This window comes from Falco biarmicus, chromosome 2, assembly GCF_023638135.1.
Source record: "Falco biarmicus isolate bFalBia1 chromosome 2, bFalBia1.pri, whole genome shotgun sequence".
NCBI lineage: Eukaryota > Metazoa > Chordata > Aves > Falconiformes > Falconidae > Falco > Falco biarmicus.
This window is the reverse complement of record NC_079289.1, coordinates 57301816-57322275: the sequence shown is the minus strand read 5'-3', so window position 1 is coordinate 57322275 and position 20460 is coordinate 57301816. Positions and strand designations below refer to the sequence as shown.

Genomic DNA, 20460 nt, shown 5'->3' with positions numbered 1-20460 from the left:
AGTTGGTTAGACTCAAAACCAGTGAACTTGAACAGGAAAGTTCCACAGTGAGTAGGTTTATGGACTGTGTTAGTTCTAAAACATTGCAGTTCTTGTATTCAGGAACCACTGTTGTCAACCAAGTTCTTAAGGTTATTTCTGTTTTGTTTGGGTTTTTTTTTTTCATTATACTACTAAATTTGTAAGTACTTGTATAGCAGCTGGGATAAAAATAATCATTTGGAGGTTCTGAGGCTTTCTTCCTTTCTGCATTCTTCAACGGTTCCTTGAAATGGCAATTTATAAGAGGAAAACAAAAACATGGGGAGAAAGGCAGAATGGAAATGATGGATGTGAATAGAAGGTGATTTTAGCAGTAATTAGAGGTCAGGGAAGAACTGTAAGAGAAAAAGTAGAAAATACTAAGGGGTTTGCAGAAAAATTACGTGTTTTGCAGGGATTGGAGTGATGAGCTTGGCAGAAATCTGAGTTGAAGAACCTGGGTGATTTAGGCCTGATAAATACAACTTCATTAGTAGTTAAGAGTTTTGAAGGATTGGCCTATGAATATTATGTAAAGGAGACAGTGGTATTTAATAGCAATGTGAATGCAAAAGGTGAAGAGAGGAGTGAAGATTTACAGGCTGCAAAACGAGGATGTGAAAGATCTTGGAAACTCTATACAGAAGTGGTGAAAAAACTATACAGATGAGTGGTTTGATGTTTGTGCAAGTAAGTGAATTTGAATTGTACCTTTCATTTTGAGTTTAATTTGATGTAATGAGTAAACAGGAACAGATGTAAGCATTAGAGCAATTGGTTTTTTGGGCAATGGAGTTGAAGGAGTTCTTGTGCCTCATATTTTCTGCTGGGAGTTTGTTTCTGGTCTAGAGAGGACAGTAATTCATAACACCCCTGAGCATTACTCATGTGAACTACTCCAGTGAAACAGGTTTAAGATATGTAAGTGCAAGTAGGGTAACATTTTGTTGGGGAAAAAAAATTACTGGTCTCAGTATTCATTGGATGCAAGGGTAATTTGTTAGTTCTGCTTTTGTTGTATTGCAGTTTATCTGGACAAATGAATTCTGTAAACTAATGCTGATTTACTTGTGCTTCCAATTTCCCATTTTGGGACTTTGTTTTACAGTTTCTTGATAACCATTTGATCTATCTATCAGTAAAGTTCAGTTCTATATGGAGCTTTGATTTTGGGTTACATTTTTGTGTTTCTTGCCTTCTTGGTGCCTATCTGTAAGAGGTGAATAGACCAAGTAAGGATTGTCATAGAACCACTTAAGTCACTCACTAATCTTCATGTGCCTCTTTAAATGGACTTCCTGGGAAAAGATCTGCCACAGATTGCAGTTAGGTTTTTTTTTTCTCCTCTGTAAGCTAAAGACTCAATAGGCATGGTTTTGAAGTAGTTTGCCTGGTGGACAGGGAAGGGCGGGATGACAATAGTCTGATGGCTATTGTCAGCCCCTCTAGGTAATAAAAAAATTTAACAGTTAAAAGGATAGTGGTTGTAAGTGTCATCATTTTTTACACTTTTTTGAAGTGAGAAAAGGGAAAATGGCTGTAGGCAAGTGGGAAGAGGAAGAGCATGGGCTTGTGTACACTTAATGTTCTAAAGTAGTGGTTACCCCCTCCTTTAGGAAGTGAAATGTCTATAGTGCTTCAGTTATTGTGTAAGTTTCTTGTGCTTACCAGCTAGGAACTGATTTTGCAGTCAATACAAGAAGTAAGTGTCTATTTGCTTCTACTGTAATACTGTAATTGGTAAAAGAGTTATAAACCAAGATTGCCTATTAGTTTGAAGCTGTGGGAAATCATGTGCTTCATATGACATGCCTAGGCTTGTGACAGCTGGGCTGTGGAGGTTCACTGCTATGGTAGATGGACACGTGCCGAGGAGATGTGCCAAAGAGGCTGTGAATATGGACACTGTTAGAGATGACTCACACTAAAGGAAAACATAGAGCTTGTGGCTTTAGCATGTTGGCATGCAAACACAAAAGTCTGCTAAATGGTCTGCAGAAGGAATCTTTTATCAGTACTGTGACAGAACTTCCATTGTTCTTTTTCCTAGTGAGTGGCTCTGCAAGTTCTGTTTCAACTAGCTTATAGCAAAAAGAATGCATTTAAGGATTAATTTTATACTGTTGTGAGATTTACTAATTGTTGAAAAATAACTGCTGCATTAGATTGTAGAATACATTGAATGTGGCATTTTTTCTTGAGATCGGAAGAAACTGGGAGTTTCAGAGTGTTGGAAAAATGATTCCAAAAGCAAATAGCTTTTTTTTTTTTTAATACATATATACATGCATAAAATACTATATACTGAGGTGGTTCTGCTTGGTCTGAAAAATCACGCATGGAGTTCATAGTATCCAAACTGAAATGAACAATTCTTCTTTCCTTAGTCTCTGTTCTGCATTGGCTGCACAGCAGATGCATTTTTTTTTTTTTGTGGTTGAACATGTTAGATGGCTGACAAACCTTGATTAAAGGACATAAATGCGCCACATGCAAAACCACAATGATTTCTTTGATTGCAGGGACCTTTTGGCCAGCTTGCAGTAAGGACTTGTGTTTAGAAGAGAACCTTTGGGCTCATCTGTATCTCCCTCCCCTCAAAGGGATGGCAGCCCGAGGACAGCTAGCATTCATCCTGACGCCAAGAGACTTCAAAGGAGGTAAGCGCCTCAGAAATGCTCCCCAGACAAAATACTTCATATCAGTCCTACACCCCACCATGGTAATATTCTTTAGTACAGCATTACCATCTCGTAAAGGTTTCTGCTTGTGGCTCCTTTATGAAAATTTTTTGAGAACTCTGGGAGGCCTCGTCATCTGGTTGCAGCCCCCTTAAGATTCACGGAGATGTCCATTGCTGTCAGTAATCCTTGTCCATTTGCTTAAGAATGTATCCCCAGTGTAAGGGAAGAAGACATTTTATACTTCCTGGATTTGTACTCAGACATAACTCCTTCCCTTATTTTGTTTCTCATATTTTGGGTGAGGTTCAAACTTGAGCTTTTGTCAGTTCATGATTCTGAAAGTTAAGGTCAGGGCAAAAAACCCCACCCCAACCTTGCTTGCTCCACAGTTTTACAAAGCTTTTTTTTTAAAAAAAATAGATCTCTGAATGATTCCTTATATCCAGGTGATTTCCACCTAAATCTTGGGATGTTTAAATTAAATTTGTAGCAAGCATGAACCCAGAGAAGTTCTGTAGAAACAAATGATTACATTTCATTCTCCTGGAGTGAAATACATCCTTAGGATGGTGGTTTTTTTTTTGCTTGTTAGTGATGCTGCCTAGATGTAGCGCAGCTGTTTGTCTTCCAAATGCCTATGGAGTAATTGTTTAGTAGAAAGGGCAACTTAAAATAAACAGCAGCTTACCTTGACATCAGAGGTTTAAACAAAAAAACCCCCCATGTTGGCTTATTTATTTATTTTAATTTTTTTTTCATAAAAGCAGACTTTTTCGGGTTATTTCCACCCCTTCCCTACTTACCTTCAGGTCATTTGTACAAATACTCAGCTGTAGATCTTGCTTTTCTTGTTTTTGTGCCAGTAAACATACATGAAACCCACTAAGAATATGTCTGTAATCATAAGGAGGAACTTTCTTGTTTTGTTTGTTGAAGTTGGTGAGGGTTTTTGTTTAGTTTTGGTTGCTTTTTTAAAAAATGGGAGTATTTGGGTGTGTAGTAGACTATTAGTAAATAGGAGTTAGATGAACAGATTTTTTTTTTCTTCCCCTCGGTGTGTGGATTTGGAGTGCATAGTTGGCAGTCAGACCATTTAAGCTGTATCTATTATTAAGTCCTGTGAAGTTTTGCCTTGTTTTTTTCTATTTATAATGAAGAGTGTATTATTTAGCTATTAGTTTAAACCTAAATAAGTTTTCTGTCTGTGTAGAGTACTTCTAATAACTGCCATCTGGCTAGCCTTCTTATTGGACTCTACCATATACAAATAAAGGTTCTGTAGATTGTGACTTAAATATTTTGAGGTAGTAAAGCAGTGGATCGTCCTGTGAAATAGTATCCCACCTATTTCTACACGTAGCTTTGGAAGAGGTTTATCTGAGGCTATTATGAACAACTTGCAGATCCTCCAGACTTATAATGTTTACAGGTCCTGGCTATGTTGGTAGATTAAATTAGCTTGGCTTTTGCTTGAGGGTATTCAAATGTGTGGTGGTGGTTGTTGATTTTTATGGGTTTGGATTTTGTTGTTGTTGTTTGTTTGTTTTCCCCCCAAATGCTGAGATTGCTTTTACAATAGTCAGCTTCCTTAGTTTCATTGGAAAATTTTCTTTCATAATCTTCTATGCTTCATATGTTGTATGTTGTTCAACTGTAGGAATTTGGAATTTTTTTCTTGATACATAGTCTTTCCCAGTGTGTTCTTTCTATACTGCTGTTTCTGATGTTCAAAGAGGCAAACAAATATTCAAATTCAAAGAAGGAAACTTTCAGAAAACTGGAAATCTTTTTCTTAGAATTATTCTAATACTTTTTAAAATCTCTACAAGGTATTACTTGAGTGTGCCAAGATGAGCAGTAGCACACTACAGCTTGTGTAAATCTTAGCAGGTTCGTTCTGTTCATGTAAGACAAGTTAAATCACAGATACAGTTTCTTTTTATTAATGGGTTGCCCTCTCCTGTGAGCGGATGAGAAGGGAACAAAGGTGTCTCTTGTTCCCTTCATTGGATCAGCCTTTTAGTGTCAGTGAAAGTGGAGATGGTTTTATTTGTTTTATTGAGTGGTTTTTTTAATAAATTTGGTTTTATGCCTACTTCTCCAGGAATTCAGCAAGGAAGAGTAGAAACAGGGCTGAGAATTGCTAGACTGCTTTCTCGTCTAAAAATAAATATCTGTTCATGGACATAATTCTGATAAAATGAGAGGCCTAGCTACAGGTGGGAAGTGTTACGTTGTTTGGAGGCTCTGGAATTCATTAATTCCTTTTAAAGTAAATATAGTTATTGCTTTGTCAAATTTCCCTGGGGGAGCTGATATTCCTGGAGGAAGCTGATATTCAAAGCAGTATTCTTTCTCTTTGGAGCCTTTCAATTTGATAGTAGAATTCAATCATCCATTTAAGACGCAAAATCAATTTTAACTGTTTTCTTCAGTGTATACCAGATGATCTTCTGCATGGCTAGATTTTTGCTCATGCTTTCTTGATTAATAGTTTATCTTAACCTTATTTCATAACATCTGCATTTGCTCCTCTTATATTACAAAACCGCAAAGCGAGATATTAATTTCCAAGTTTAAAGATGGCTAATTCACTGCAGCTGTTGGTGTTTCAGTTATTTTTCACCTTTCAAAGCACACTGGACAGTACTTGAAGACTCTGCTCTAACACATGGGCATTTAGTTGTGACAGGATGAGGAAGGGGGAGGGAGAGGACAATTTAGCCAGAGGATATCATCAGTGGCTAAGGCAACCTGGGTATCCTTAGCAGTGTTCTCTCCTGAAATAGTTTCTCTTGTTCTTCAAAGCCAACAGTTGTCTTTTCATCGCATCTGACTTTCCTGTGCTCTGAAACAAGTGTCTTTAGGAAATACTACAGTTTGTTTTTACTTAATGAAGACCGTAATGACGTAGACATGTAGTTTCCCCCTTGATGGAATGATACACCCATCTGTACAAGCTTGTGTTGTAGCAGTAGGTGGAAGTATATGGAAGGACATTAGCAGATGAATAGATTGTCAAACAAAAGTTCCAGTGAAGGATCAACAGCATGGTGGAACTCAATATGCTTTCTAGGAAGTGTTGGAATGATGGTGGCATAATTTATTCCTTGTAATGTGGCTGGAGAATCTTTTGTTCATCAGATATGGAAGAAAAAATAGTAGCACTTACTGAGATTGCTTTTGAGAACAAACTATATTGTTTTAGAACGGTGGTGTGAATTGGCACTGAAAGATGCTTCTTTTCCCCCTGATGTTGTCTTCTGCGAGGACAGTTCCGAAAGCTGGTAAAAACACTGTAGCATTTTTTGATAGCTGTAAAACAGTCATAGGACCCTAGGTGTGGAGTGGTAGGGTTGGTTTGTTCATTGGCAGTGGAAAGGGCTTGATTATTTACTGGTTAGACTAACAGAATTATGTGACTATGGCATTCAGATTTTGGAGAAACTGCAGTGTAAATAACTTTCTTTTGTGATCAGTAATTCTATTCTTTGTCACATCCCTTGTGTCTGTCAGAAGAGTTGTTATATGACATTGAGCAATCCAGCTGGCATCTGGATAGGCAGTTTGGAATTTGAGTGTGCATTGCTTACCTTCTCTGTCCCAGGATTGTGTACTGGAAAGAATAGAATGAAAGTAGATAGTGTTTTGCTATTCATTCTGCACTGTTAACATATAGAGACACTGGATCTAGTTCTGATTAGATTTAAATTGAACCAGTAATGTGTATAGGTAGTTACAACTAGTCAAGATAATACAAGAATCGAGGCCATGAGGTAGAGCTGTATGTATTTCTTGTCAAAGCCTTGCATTTGCTGAGTAACAGTAATAGCCACCTTGTACTGTTAAAGAGCTCACTTTTGGCAAATGGCATCTGTTCTCATCTGTGGGTCTAGGAATTGAATAGTCAACTGACAATTGGAAAATTTGCAAATCTTGATGAGTTTCAAGGATCTAATGGCAATACAGTAACTGAGAGGTGCCTTCTCTCTAAAGCCTAAAATAATATTCTTTTATATGTATTCTTTTTCTATGAAAGGGTGAACTCCAGGGAAAGGGCATTTAAAATATTTTTGAGGTCTTGATACTTCTTGAGACATGTTTTTCATATTTGAGACAGTTGGCAACCTTTAGCGTTGTGGAAAGGTTTGAGCTTGTCTAAGAGGAGCAGGAACAACAAATCCATAAACGCCACTTTCTGTCACTGCCTCAGTGCATCCTTTATAGTATCGTACAATTTTTTTTTTTTTCTGATCGATCTCTATTTTATCTCTGCATGTAAGCTCACAGATGTCCATGTGAGTTGTTAAATAATGAGACCTCAAGTGCCAGGGTGTGCCTGTTCTTTGTCCTGTATAACAAAACTGTTGTGATTTGGTGTTGAAAGGAGATGGTGAATGAATGAAATGGTGCCTGAAGGTAGACTGGGTGATTGTGAAGAAAGGAAAGCATTTTGAAGAATTCAGATATACAAGCAATCATATTCCTTAAGGTGTATTCCTCTTTGGTTAATTATTTCTTCCTGTTATTATGAAGGGTGTCAGAGTGATAAATGTACTTGGATTCATTTAAAACAGATGGTTTTGTGCTTCTCTTTGCGGTGGATTGCACAGCTGCTTTTGGGACCGGACCTGCTTTGCGGGGGGGGTGGTGGGGTGGCGAGAGAACATCTTTGGCATTATGTGATTCTGCCACCTGGTGGAGCGGCATGGGCTTCAGACGCATAGTTAAAAGCACAAGCGTGAAGAAATCTTGGAAAAAAAAAAAATAATAATCCATTTTTCCTTCCAAAGCAGGGAATCAGTGGGCAAGGTTGCTTAGAGTAGATATAGAAAACAAGTTCCATGATCTCTGCTTTTTTTTTTCTTTTTTTTTTTTTAAGTTGGGCATCTAAGAATCAATGTGCAAGTATTTGAGGAGCTTCTTTTTGCTACAGCTGTCAAACTTCCCTGGGTGTTTTTATATGTAATTTAACAGAAGACAAATTTCACGAGGAGTGGTAATAACCTGTATGGATGAATGCAAATTAGAGAGGTTATCCTGTTGCATACATTGTGTATCTCAAGGTCCTTTTAATCTGGTTTCTTAAACTGGAGGATCAGTATGAATATTAACACTAAATTTATGCAAGTATTGAAATATAACTCTCTTCTTCTGGCCTGCATTACTTTGGTGTATATACCAGTTAAACTGAAATTTTTATTAAACAAAGTATCACACATTCTATTGTGCAATTCATGTCAGTTTTGGAACTAGTTTGTTCTTTTCAGATTAGTTGAGTTTCTGTCCAAGCTCTTCTGTTTCTGTTTTTCAATACAGTAGGTTTTTCTACTAATCTAGTGATGGTAAAACTTTTAGTAAATAGACCAAGTTAGGATAGGTCTTACTTTATCTAATCTGTTGTATTATTTCAATCAAGTATGTAATTTCTATCTTGTGATTCTTGACATAAGTTAGAGTGCTTTTAAATGTAGATTCTAAGTGGAATTTGGAGATAGTTTATCTCCAGGACTAAACAAGCCTTTTATACGTATTTATAAATGCTGTCTGTTCTGCAGCTGATTGTGTACCATAAATTTAAGATGGGAAATAATCTTTCCCACAATAAGTTTAAGGTGGGGGAATTTTTCGAAATAGGTGGAGGGATTTTGTTTCATGTAGAAACAGATGTGCTCACTGTTGTACTACTGTTTTCAAATTGCATTATTTGACTTCCTTGATTAAGACTTTTAGTTAAATTCTAAATTACTGTACAAGTCACTTGGTGCTCTTACTTCTCAGTCCTAGGCCTCTTTCACAGCTCTGTGTTATGTTTCCCTCTGCAACTTCTTCCTTCAAGAAAAGTGATTTAGAAACATTCTCATCAGTATATACTGTGGCCTGATTGCTTTAGGTCAGTCTCTCCTATATAATATCACAGTGCTAAGAAATGTGTATTTCTTAATGATAAAAAAAGACCCCAAAACCAAAGCATCTGTAAAGATAGGCCTTTCCCTGTTTATTCAGATGCTTCATTAACTTCATAAGGATTTATAAACAAACATTTTAGTCTTGATTATTTTTTTCTGTATATGTCTTCTCTGATTTCGGTTAAAATGTACTTCTGAGACTCTAGAGGAGTTTTTTGGTGGATGACTTTTTTGCGGGGGTATAGTCCTTGATTTTTACATATTAGAAGTTCTTTACCTGCTGTAACTGCACCTATTTTATGAATAGTTTCACAGTATAACAATGACTTAATGGAGAATATTTCATTAGAGGTAAAGCTGCAAATGTAGGGTTTTTGTGTGATATCAGAATTAAAATCAGAAGTCAGACCACAAGAAGAGCAAACTAGTTTGGAAAGGATTTATAGAAACTCTGCCTTTGTATAACAGAACTTCTTTTAGATTCCAGAGCTGTTCCTTTCCTCAGTGTTATGGCATCAGAGGAAAACCTTGTGTTCCTACTGTGGAAAAGGAAATGTTCCATGTGCCCTTATTAATGTGCTCATCTATGTTTATATAAAGAATCATCCTAAATCTGGATTGATGACTCACTGTGGCTTCAGTGTATTTGGAAGAAAATTCAATGCTGTGTTGTGACTGATGCTTAAAAGAAGAAAACTGGTCTTATTTCAGAGCTTAAAATAAAGCACTGAATGTTGTTAGTATATGTGTAGTATCTTCTTGAAAATTTGATTATGTGTAATATGTAATTACTAATCTAGGCTGTGGAAGAAAATTTAGTGCTTTTGGTGTTCTGTTTTGAGAGGAAAAGGGGGGAATATGTGCAGAAGAATGTAAGAAGTACAAGCAAAAAAAGAATTTGGGCAGCTTTAAAAAGGAGAGTGACAGTAGGTGTTAGGGAACGTGAAGCATGCTGGAGATAGAAAGGAAGGGAAGAAGGAGGCAAGTTGCTCTGGTGATGCCAAAGTCAATTGATAGTAGCACTCTGCTTTGTGCTGTTGTTGCAAGGCACTGTACTGGGTTTGTGTGGTAAGGTTTTGGTAGCGGTGGGCTGCTGTGAGAAGCTGCTAGAGGCTTCCCCTTTGTCCAATGGAGCCAGTGCCAGCGAGGAAGTGAGAATGTGTTAGGGAAGTAACTCTGCAGACACCCAGGCCAGCACAGAAGGAGGCAGGAGGGGCTCCAGGCACTGGAGCAGAGGTTTCCCTGCAGCCCGTGGGGAAGACCCTGGCGAGGCAGGCCGTGCCCCTGCAGCCCATGGAGGTCTGTGGTGGAGCAGATACCCACCTGCAGCCCCTGGAAGACCCCACGCTAGAGCAGGTGGATGTGCCTGAAGGAGGCTGTAACCCTGTGGGAAGCCTGTGCTGGAGCAGGCTCCTGGCAGGACCTGTGAAGAGAGGAGCCCACACTGGAGCGGGTTTGTGACCCTGTGGGGGACCCACGCTGGAGCAGCCTGTCCCTGAAGGGCTGCACCCCGTGGAAGGGACCCAGAACTGCAGCCTGTGGGAAGGACTCAGGTCGGAGAAGTTCATGGAGGACTGTCTCCCCTCGGAGGAACCCCACGCTGGAGCAGGGGAAGAGAATGAGGAGGAAGGAGCGGCAGAGCCGTCGTGTGATGGACTGACCGCAGCCCCCGTTCCCTGTGCCCCTGCACCACTGGGCAGGGAGAAAGTAGAGAAATCAGGAGTGTAGCTGAGGCTGGGATGAAGGGAGGGGTGGAGTGGAAGGTGGTTTTTAGTTCCCACTACCCCACTCTGATTTGATTGCTAATAAATTAAACTAATTTCCCAAGCTGAGTCTGTTTTGCCTGTGACAGTAATTGCTGAATGAACTCTCCCTGTCCTTATCTCGACCCATGAGCCTTTCATTATATTTTCTGTCCTCTGTCCGCCTAAGGAGGGGAGTGATAGAGAGACGGGCACCTGGCGTCCAGCCAGGGTCAACCCATCACAGGTGTAAAGTAAGTATATATAGGTTACTGGCTCTAATGTAGAATATGTATTAAGTAATTCATTAAAACTGTATCACCCAAAACATTTCTGTGCATTTTCTTGTTAAGCAATGTATGCAGATTTTAAATAAAGAAGCTAAAAAGATTTCCAGCAACAGTTAGTTAAAGGTGATAGCAAGATTCATTACAACATTAATTATATCTGTTCAGATACTTCAGATGTATGATAAAGACTTAAAAAACCACCCAAAACAGCCACAAAGTTGAGTAATGTTTCTGTGACAAGGGGGAGGGAGAACCATGGGGAATTAAAAATCGCCTTGAATCTAGGACTACAGCTATAAAGATGCCATAATTGTGATAGATTGCTATTGCTTAGCTTCACACTGGGATACAGATGCAGTTATGTGTTTGTTCCTTAACTACATTTCCATACTTTACTTGCTTAAAAATGTAGTGTTACTGACTTTACTTGGTCTGTAGCTTTTATATTGTAAATTCAGACATGTGGCCCCAAGCTGTTGTTGATGAAAGTTTCAGGAGCAAGACTGAGCAAACCAGGAAAAGAGTTGAAAGGATAAATGATGATTTTAAAAGACCATGGATTATGTAAATTGTAGTTGTGTAATTGTGTTATATGACTGTGGAACTCTGTAATTAAAATTATATTCTTAAATTTTATTTTTTGTAGTTATTTTCTGCTATGTCTAATTCTCAGCTGGAGAATTAATAGCTAGTTTATAGGGAATTTATCTTTTGGGTAATTGTATCATATTTCAGGTATCTTGGCTTTTTAAATCCAAGAGGTAATTGAAATGGTAGAAAAAGGAAGATGCATCTCTTACAACTTTTTTCTATTTTTGAGAGCATGAAGGGATTTATTTGTCTTACCTTGTTCTCTCCGACCCAGGCATTTCTGTTGAAATAAAAAGTAGTGATACAGCTGGCATGTTTGCTTGTAAATTACTATTGCAATTAAATGTAAATTTTGTAGGCACAAAAAATCCGAATATTTAGGAAATTTCATGCAGCTATAAGAAATATTATCATGCTGAGGCAAAATATGTATGTAACATTTCGACTGAGTTTAAGACTTCTGAAGATGAAATGACTTACAGTAAGACACTTCTCAGAAGCATACTTGTTCTGGAACTGTTAGGAGCTGGAGCCGTTGAAGGGACAGGGGAAAATCTGAGAAGCTCTTAGTACTGAGTTACTTGTTCTATGGCTATAACGGACTCTTTCAGGATGAGCTATAATTCTTGGAATAGCTGGTGTCTGCACAAAGTAAGCATTATCAAAATGCTGTATGTAGGTACTAAAAATACCTTTTCTTGCTAAAAAATGAGTTCTGGCTCTTTTAAAATATTTTTAACAAAGCTGTGTTTGTCAAGTAACATCAGTTGATTCCTGAAGAAAGGTATCTAAATTTAGCTGGATCTGTCTTCATCATCCACTGTTTTCAACAGTAACTCTAATTCAGAGTCTTACCTAAAAATAGTGCCAATTTGTGTAACTGGAGGTAGGTGGGAAGGGCTGTGTGCATTTACCTGTGGAAGGTGCCTTCTGAAATCAGAGAGGGGTCAGATGCAGATGGAACTACAGCTGTAATACTGACTAAAAGGCTTAAGTGAATAGTAAGGGTTGACATTTTCTAGTCCCTCAGGGGATTTAGAAAAAGGTATGTACTGCAATACATTTATTACCTTTCTACAAACTTTAATCCATGGTTATAGATGAGTATTCAGTCTTACTTACCTTGTCTTGAGCTGTTAAGTTTTACATTGTTTTATTTTGCAGGATAAAGTAAATATTGTTGCTATTTGTGTGCTCCTTACTCTGAGAGACCCCTATGTTTTTATGCTCGAAGTCTTTTGAATGTTTGATACATAGAGTTAAAACTAACAAACTTATAGAGCTCAATAATGATAAAAACTGAAACAAACCCTATCATATGTTTCATGCAGCAATTTCATTTTAATATCTGTCAGGCAGATTTATGGCCTTGCTTTAAAACATGTTTCAAGGCTGGTACTGCAAAGAAAAGGTGGACTACCTGCTTTCTTAGTGTATTAGGGAATAAGATGCTGCAAACACCAGAAAGAAATGATTGGGTCCAGTCTCTTTCTTAGTGTAGTGTATTGTATATCTTGTGTTAAACATTCTTATAATATGTATCAAGCTTTCCCTTGAGAATACAGTAGCTTGATATTTGTTGTTAGCTTTTATTTTACTAGCTGAAGCTAGCAAATTGCTGTAGTCATCTTAAATAATCTTTATTACTAGTTTGCTTCATCTTTCTTGAACACAGTTGTCCAGATTTCTATTCCATATATTGGATGCGTAAGCATTAGTGGAGAAAACTTCCTGATGTTCTCAGAAACAGAGACAGATGACTGTTCAAAAAAAAAGAAACAACACAGAGATGTAAAGAATAAATTTTAATTTAAGTTCAACCTAGAGAGAAGTCAGGCTTACTAAAGAAAGTATTTTGAAGTATCTATACCAGTAAAGATAGTCAACAAAATTTAAGGAAAGGAAATATGTAATGTAATTATTATTTGGTATTCTGAATATCTAATCAGAGTTTAAAATGTAGAGTGTATTCTCCATTTTCATTGGGTGGGCCCTATCAGTCTATTTTTGTCTCAGAAGACACTTTTGCAAAATATACTAAGGACTGTGACAAGAACAAGCAGGTGAGTGGCTTTTGAGAGTTTGGTGTGCTGGTGACCTCAGGTTTGGGATACTTGTCCAATTCTAGTCAGCATAAAGGCAAGCAAGATGTTTCCTTCTGCTGCTTGACTCTTTGGTTGGGATTAACCTATATTCCAGGAGTATTTATTTGTATCAGTACAAAAAAGAGGTACCATGAAATGAGCTTGAGTGTGACATTGAGAGTATGCACCACTTATTGGGAAGTAACAAACCCATTGGTAGATGTAAAATAGCTTTTCTCTTGTTATTTTAGAGGAACAGAATTAAACTTTCCTAAACACGCACAATTGTGTAAGTAGCTTGGGACACACAATGGGACTAAAAATAATATATCTTAAAGAATAATCCAAAGACATTTTTGATGAACAGCTGAATGTTAGTGGCGTTTCTAAACTGTAGATTCTTTCTTCGGCAAAAAGAATGGAATAAATTCCATTGCCTTAATAACTGATGGTTTTTTTTTAGATTTAATAAATTTTGTTTTTGCTTTGCAGGATACAAAATTATGGATAATAATGGAATATCTGGGTGGAGGCTCAGCCCTTGATCTCGTAAGTAAATTATGTATGATTTTTGTTATTTTACCTCTTGTAATTATTTTCCTATCTTATAATTCTGAAAACTATAGTATGTCATTTGGCTATGACAATGATTGCTTCCAGTAAATGAGAAGTATTTGTCAGTGCTAGGAAAATGTTATTTTCCATGAAGCTAGACTGATTATTTGTATAAATGAAAGGGAACTAAGCAACATAATATTGGAAGCAGGCTATAAACATCTTGGAATGCTAATCTTTAGTCAGCCAGAGAGCACTAGTGGCTGCAGATAGTTTTTTCTGTCTCTTAATTCTGCCACCACAACTCCTCCTAGTGTATGCATTTTAATGTATCTCCCCCGCCTGCCTGCCCACCCCCACCGCCCCACCCTCCCCCCAAAAAAAAAGTTTTCTTGTTTTCAAACAAGTCTCACTGAAGTCTAAATAGACAGAAACTCAATTTAGGCTGGTATTAAAAAATATATTTGAAGTATTTCAAAGAAATAGGAAGAGCTATGAACTCCCACAAGTATGGAGAGGCCTTACAGAGAGTCCTGGATAGACTAGAGAGCTGGGCAATCACTAACTATGAAACGTAACAAGAGCAACTGCCACATTCTGCACCTGGGATGGAGTACTCGGGTTTGAATCATAATTCGAAAGGTTCAGTGCAGATTGTGTTTTCCATGACTGAATGCTGTCCATTTGCTTTAGCTATTAAAAAAATAACCCAAACAAAATCACACACCTTCTTACATTTATTGCAGATTTTATAAATACTACTATAGAAGTAAGAATGGATGTTTTCAGTATGTGACAATTGTCATACCAATTGAGATGGAATGTTTTTGTGCATACTTTGCTGTTCTCAACTGGGGTAACTAACAAATACTTCAGGAAAGAGTGAAAGGCAAAAGGCTGGTGTGGAAGGATTCTGCTGGTGACATCCAGAAGACAGGGCCGGGGGGGTGGAGTGCAGTAAATGCAGGCTTCTTGCAGTTGTGCTGTCATATTTTCATTGTAACTACCTTTTGGAACCCATTTATACCTTTAGTTTCCACATCGTGTTAGATGGAGTTCTGTGGTTGTGTAGAAATCGTTAATGCTCCTCCCCATAGAGATATGCTGGAAAAGTTTGTTTATTGTTGTGATAGTTTTTTCCTGACGGAAGAGCAATTAGAAACTGGGTTTGCTGTTACAAATGTAGTCCTTCTTGCTTCGGAAAGGTATAAAAGAGCAGAAAGAAACCAGATGTTATCATATTTTCTTGTCTTTTTTCTTTAAATTGCACACATGTCACTTGTGTGATGACCACATGTTTATTCCCTACATTTGTTGCCTAGAAATAGTACAAAGTCTTTGGTCACATCCTAAAATGTTATTGAAGGAATTGTGCCACAGAACTGAAATCATCATGTAAGTGTGTATTACGCATCTTGTATGTGCTTCATTCATTTTCAATTTATGTTCTGTTGCGTGATTTCGTAGTTCTGACATGCACATTATGGTTCTCAACTGGAATCTGGTAGGACAGCTGGCATACGCACTTTATCACGTTTCTGTACTCAAGGCAAGACTGAATGGGAACCTTTAATTCCATGTTTGAAGTGTATAAGTCATGCTTATCTGGTGTTTGCTGTACTTGAATGTGCACTGGCTGTTTTGAAAACCATGCCTCACAAGAGCCAGTATGCTTAATGCAATTACATGTGCATTGTTGTTCAACTGTAATTTAGGTTTGTGGCTGCGGTACAAGCACTGAAATTCTCAGCCTTTTTCTGTTTTCACTATTTCTAAGGTGAGCTAACATGTGACAAGCAAGGTTTTCCCTGGTTAAGTGTGTGCTGTATCATATTAGCAAGTCTTGAATTGGCACTTGCAGCCTAGCCAGAGCAAAGCCTTGAGAATGTCTTGGTGGATTTCAGGGAGTGGCAAGATCATATATATTATCACAGCTAAAGAAAAGCAAAAGAGATTATAAGTAAATCTACAAAGGTAAAACAAATATCTTGTTGGCATTACATGAAATCAAATCTCTCTTAGCTGAGGATTTCTGAGGGATGTAGTATTTAAAAATTCCCAGATAAAAATTAATCTGAAATGCTTGCTTTCTCACAGAGCGAAGCTTCAAAGATACAAATGTTTGATTGTGTTTCAGTGACTGCTGTCGTGGAGTAAACTGGAATATTTCCAATATTAATTGTTGTCCACAAAGTTGCAGTGTCTCTTAAAACGTCCTTATTAGTTAAGCCTCTCTGGGTATTGACCTTTCCTCTGTCTCTTCAGAGTTAGTGGCGTTCCCACTTTAGATGTAGCAAGCTCTGAGATCTTCTACCACTACTGTTACTTCTCATAAGAATTAAATTACTTGGAACCTTTAATTCTAAAAGTTAGCTTTCTAAAATGTGTAATACTCTGTCAGCCTAGCAGTTTGAGTTGCGTTTTAGAGTTTCACAAAATCCCGTCCAGTATATAGTAATAGATGTGTGATTCATGCAGTACCTTTTATGCCTTAGTTTCTTGCTCTGACTTTGAGATCTGGGTCTATACAGGGCCTGTGAAGTTGTACATATGAGTTCACTGTACTGTTAATAATCAGATTACAATACAGATGCTTTTCAAAGGCAGTGTGTGTATCTGTGTTCTGACCACAAAGCTGTAACTTGAAACTGTGTCTTTATGGAGCCTTTAACAAACTTTGAAAAAATGTTTTAGATAAACGAAGTGTTTATTTGCCTTTGTTCATAAGGCCACTTAATTTAAACTATGTATTTTTAGAAAGAATATTCTGACTTTTATTTGATGTTATGAAGTTAGCAAATTGGAAGTTTTGAGGTGTGACAGAAGGAGTAATTTCTTTTTGTAGTAGTCAATGTTATTTCTGTTCTTTCGCCTTTTATATATATATGTGTGTGTGTGTATACAAACACACATACATAAAAATATTTCTTGTGTCTCCTAGTTAGAACCTGGCTCACTCGATGAAACCCAGATTGCTACAATATTGAGGGAGATACTCAAAGGACTCGATTATTTGCATTCAGAAAAGAAAATCCACAGAGATATTAAAGGTAAATTGTTTTTTACTTGTATTGTAAGAACGTTAAAGAGCTCATGCAATATTAATGACCCTTACAGTGTCAAATGTCTTAATTTCCACTATTTCCCCTTTTTTTTATGCCAGCTGCTAATGTTTTGCTATCTGAACAAGGAGAAGTAAAACTAGCAGATTTTGGAGTAGCAGGACAACTAACAGATACACAAATAAAGAGGAATACCTTTGTGGGAACACCATTTTGGATGGCACCTGAAGTAATAAAGCAATCGGCGTATGATTCAAAGGTAAGGTATTTCAAGGCAGTAGCCAAAGTCCCTTCCTTTTTTAACTTGAGTTACGTAGGTTGATCTTCAGAATGTAGCTAGTAACTTTTGCTGTGTCTAGATGGGTGAATGTTTAGGGTAATACCTAGCAGCTAGAAGCTGTTGGTGAGGGTAGTGGCTTTCCTAATTTGTATTCAAACCTTAAGTTTCCTAGCGCATTAAGCCCAGTCAGATGGCAAGAAATATTACAGTATTAACAAGTACATCCTGTCACCTTTTATCCCACTTCGTTGATGAGTATTTCTGATGGTTGTTTAGAAGTAGAAGAGAACAGTATATATACAAAATGCTAGTATGCTTCCAGTTGTTTTTAGAGAAAAATAATCAGCAACACTTAGAGAGTATGGATTTGGTCAGTGTGAGTGTTTGAAAGTGCTGTTATTCATCAGTGGAAGAATGTGCTGCATAGGTCTGTGCTACTGACCATGTTCTTTTAGATAGAGTAGAGGGTTTAATGTTTTATTAAATGCACTTATTTGTAGATATTTACATTACACAGGATTTTGATTCAATGTAGTGGTACAGCAGCATACTGAAATTGTCGGTTGTAGTATACAGTTGGATCACAATAGAAATTGATTCCCATTACAGGTCTCCATATGCTCACCAGCATGGCACTGGGTGTCCCCAGTTGCCGGGAAGGAGTATGTACAATGAAGTCAGATCAAGCTTATCTCTCTTCTCAAAGTTCATCTTGTTGGTTACTTGGTTTTTAATACTTCTGTTAGGCTGAGCTGCTTGTACACCCCCTTGCTGCCCCTCCTTTCCTCTTCCCCCACGCTGGTCTGACTAGCTCAGTAAGACATTGCTCTACTGATTATGTTGGGGAAGATACTTGCACAACCCAGTAAACCCGCTGGTACAGCTGTATATCTGAAACAAGGTCACCCTCAAGTCCCACTTGTGTTGAGATAAGATCAGCTTTCTATATGATAATTAGCAGTCATTTCTTAGATTCTTCCCTGAGCTCATCTTTCTTGCCCATCTCCTCTGATGCCCTTGTGGTGATTTGTTGGTGTTGCACGTCTCCATGCAATGAGACAGATTGGTGTCTTTCCTTCCACCCTCAGGCATGCAAGGAACTCACCAATACTGACTCTGGCCTAAACTGTTCATAGTATTACTTCCTTCCCTATTTAATACCTTTCTGTAGAGAGGCTATTTAAAAAAATAACTAGCAGAGCTCTGTAGAGCTTCTAGAAGATTACATGAACCCAAATTCCCAATTTGAAGGTTGTGTAAACAATTTTTTTTTGTGGATTGTTTCTGGTTTTGGAGTGTTGGTGGTTGTGTGTGGGTTTTTTTGTTTGGTTTGGGGTTTTTTTGAGGTTTGGCTTCTGGAAATGATCTTCACTTGGACAAAACATGATTCAGTCCTCAGGGTTTGAATTCTGCCTGTTTTCAGTCTGCAAAGTCATGTGGACATAAAAAGGCCTTGGATACTCGATCAGTTCCCTAGGAGGCCAGAGTGCAAGTTTTGAAGGAACTAGAGATACTTACTTGCATCTGTGAGCCTTCTGGCACTTAACAGACTACATTGTACAGATAATAGTTTTGCCGTTGTTGCACGTCAACCAGTTGAGAAGGCCTGTGTATTTTAAGGTAGTCTTATGCATATGTGAGAACACAGATATCCAAAACTAACCTAATTTTCCTTTCATAAGCTGTCCATGCTTGAAAGGTGGTAGGCAGGACTGTCCTTTTCATAGCATAGTCCCTGTGAGGTGCAAGCAGTTTCCTTTATGTAGTTGCTGTGTTACCCAGTTCTGTTCTTTGCCCTGTTCAGTCCTCTTACTCTCCACATGCTGATGGATTCCCAATAAAAGCTTGAAAGTGCTCTGTAACGCTACCTTGGATACATTTCACCTGCTTCTTTCCTTATTTACTGTATGTCTCACACCAACCATTAAATTGTTTATTGCTGCTTTCCTGATTGGATTGATATCTTTGTTCATGCTAACTGCTGAAATAGCACAACTGTGTAAGGCAAAGCAAACCCTACATTACAACCTAAAACTACTAGCCAGGCTAAAGGAAGGCAGATGCATCCTGAGGCCTAACATCGCTAGTTATTGCTGTGAAGCTCAAAGTGTCCTGTTGATTCAGCGCTGTTATCACTTGTCTTTAATATTATGGGCGCTTGCTGGATTTCCTGACCATGGCTTACACTACATTATCAGTGTAATGCATGCAAGAACTAACTATTATTCCAGTATATTGATTTCCACTAGAAGCGGTTCTGGGTATTAAGATGTAATTACACCTCCTCTGAAATCAGATATGCTTCTGAGTTAACCATTCTGTCAAACACAGATTTCAGAATTGAAGAGACAAACTTCTGAGGAATTTCATCATGTGAAGCACTTAGTACTATTTTAACCAAAAGCATTTTATCTTTATTGTCTTTGCATTGCTTTAAAGTATTTCAACATTCATGTCAATGTGTCTTAAGATGGTGCAGTAATGAATACTTAACATAAGCTGTTGATTTTGAATATAGTCTGTTTTTTTCCCAAACATGCATTATGGGAATGCATGTGTAGATGGTATCTTTTATCTTAAGGTGGAGAAGCTGGGTTTTCTCATAGATAAAAAACGTCTGCATTTTTGAAAAATGCTGTTTGAATTCAGGATTTGAAAGATGCATTCATTTTGTGTATGTTTCTTTTAAATTATGTGAAACTTAACAATGTCAAACTAAGTCCCAATTTGTGTTCCTGATACTCTGCTCTCAATATCATGTGAGGCTTTTTGGACTGCTTTGTACATGTGTGAGCTCTGTATTCCTTGACTGCCACACAGAATCTGCCCATTTTATTCTTGCTTTATTCAGTCCTCAGTCCCATTCCCAAACTGTTTTGCGTCCTTAAGATATTCCTATTAGTCTTTCTTAGACATGCAGGGTATGTTTATAAAGCATTCCAGCACTTGTCTTTATTGTCTGAAAAATAATCAAGGTATGTGTTTTTTGACACAGATACTAAAATTTCAACAGCTTCTGTCAAACTTCTGTAAATAATGATTCAGACTGATGTATTTGAGAACATAGGATTTCCAGATGCTTGTGTGAGGGAGTAAGTTAGCTATAACCTTTTAGATTTTAATGTGGTCAGTAACTAATCTGAGAGGTGTACTTGATAGCAAAAATTTAAGCTTTACTTTTCAATTTCCTTTGTAGTTTATTTTTAAAGTCTATCTGCTAAAGAAACTGTCATCTATGGGGA

The 20460-nt window shown here is 37.7% G+C and overlaps 1 protein-coding gene across 5 annotated transcripts in view; it reads left to right on the top strand.

Moving 5' to 3' along the window:
• STK24 (serine/threonine kinase 24) overlaps positions 1-20460 on the top strand; it is a 61947-nt gene that overhangs the window by 26934 nt on the left and 14553 nt on the right. For 2 of the 5 annotated variants that reach the window (XM_056329835.1, XM_056329834.1), the window contains 4 exons: positions 2544-2681; positions 13814-13870; positions 16818-16926; positions 17040-17197. In XM_056329835.1, coding sequence (XP_056185810.1) covers positions 13835-13870; positions 16818-16926; positions 17040-17197 — 303 coding nt within the window. In that variant the 5' untranslated portion in view covers positions 2544-2681; positions 13814-13834. Of the gene's footprint in view, positions 1-2543; positions 2682-9854; positions 9971-13813; positions 13871-16817; positions 16927-17039; positions 17198-20460 lie in introns of those variants that run through there. The other 3 variants (XM_056329836.1, XM_056329832.1, XM_056329833.1) reach the window with 2 other exon arrangements.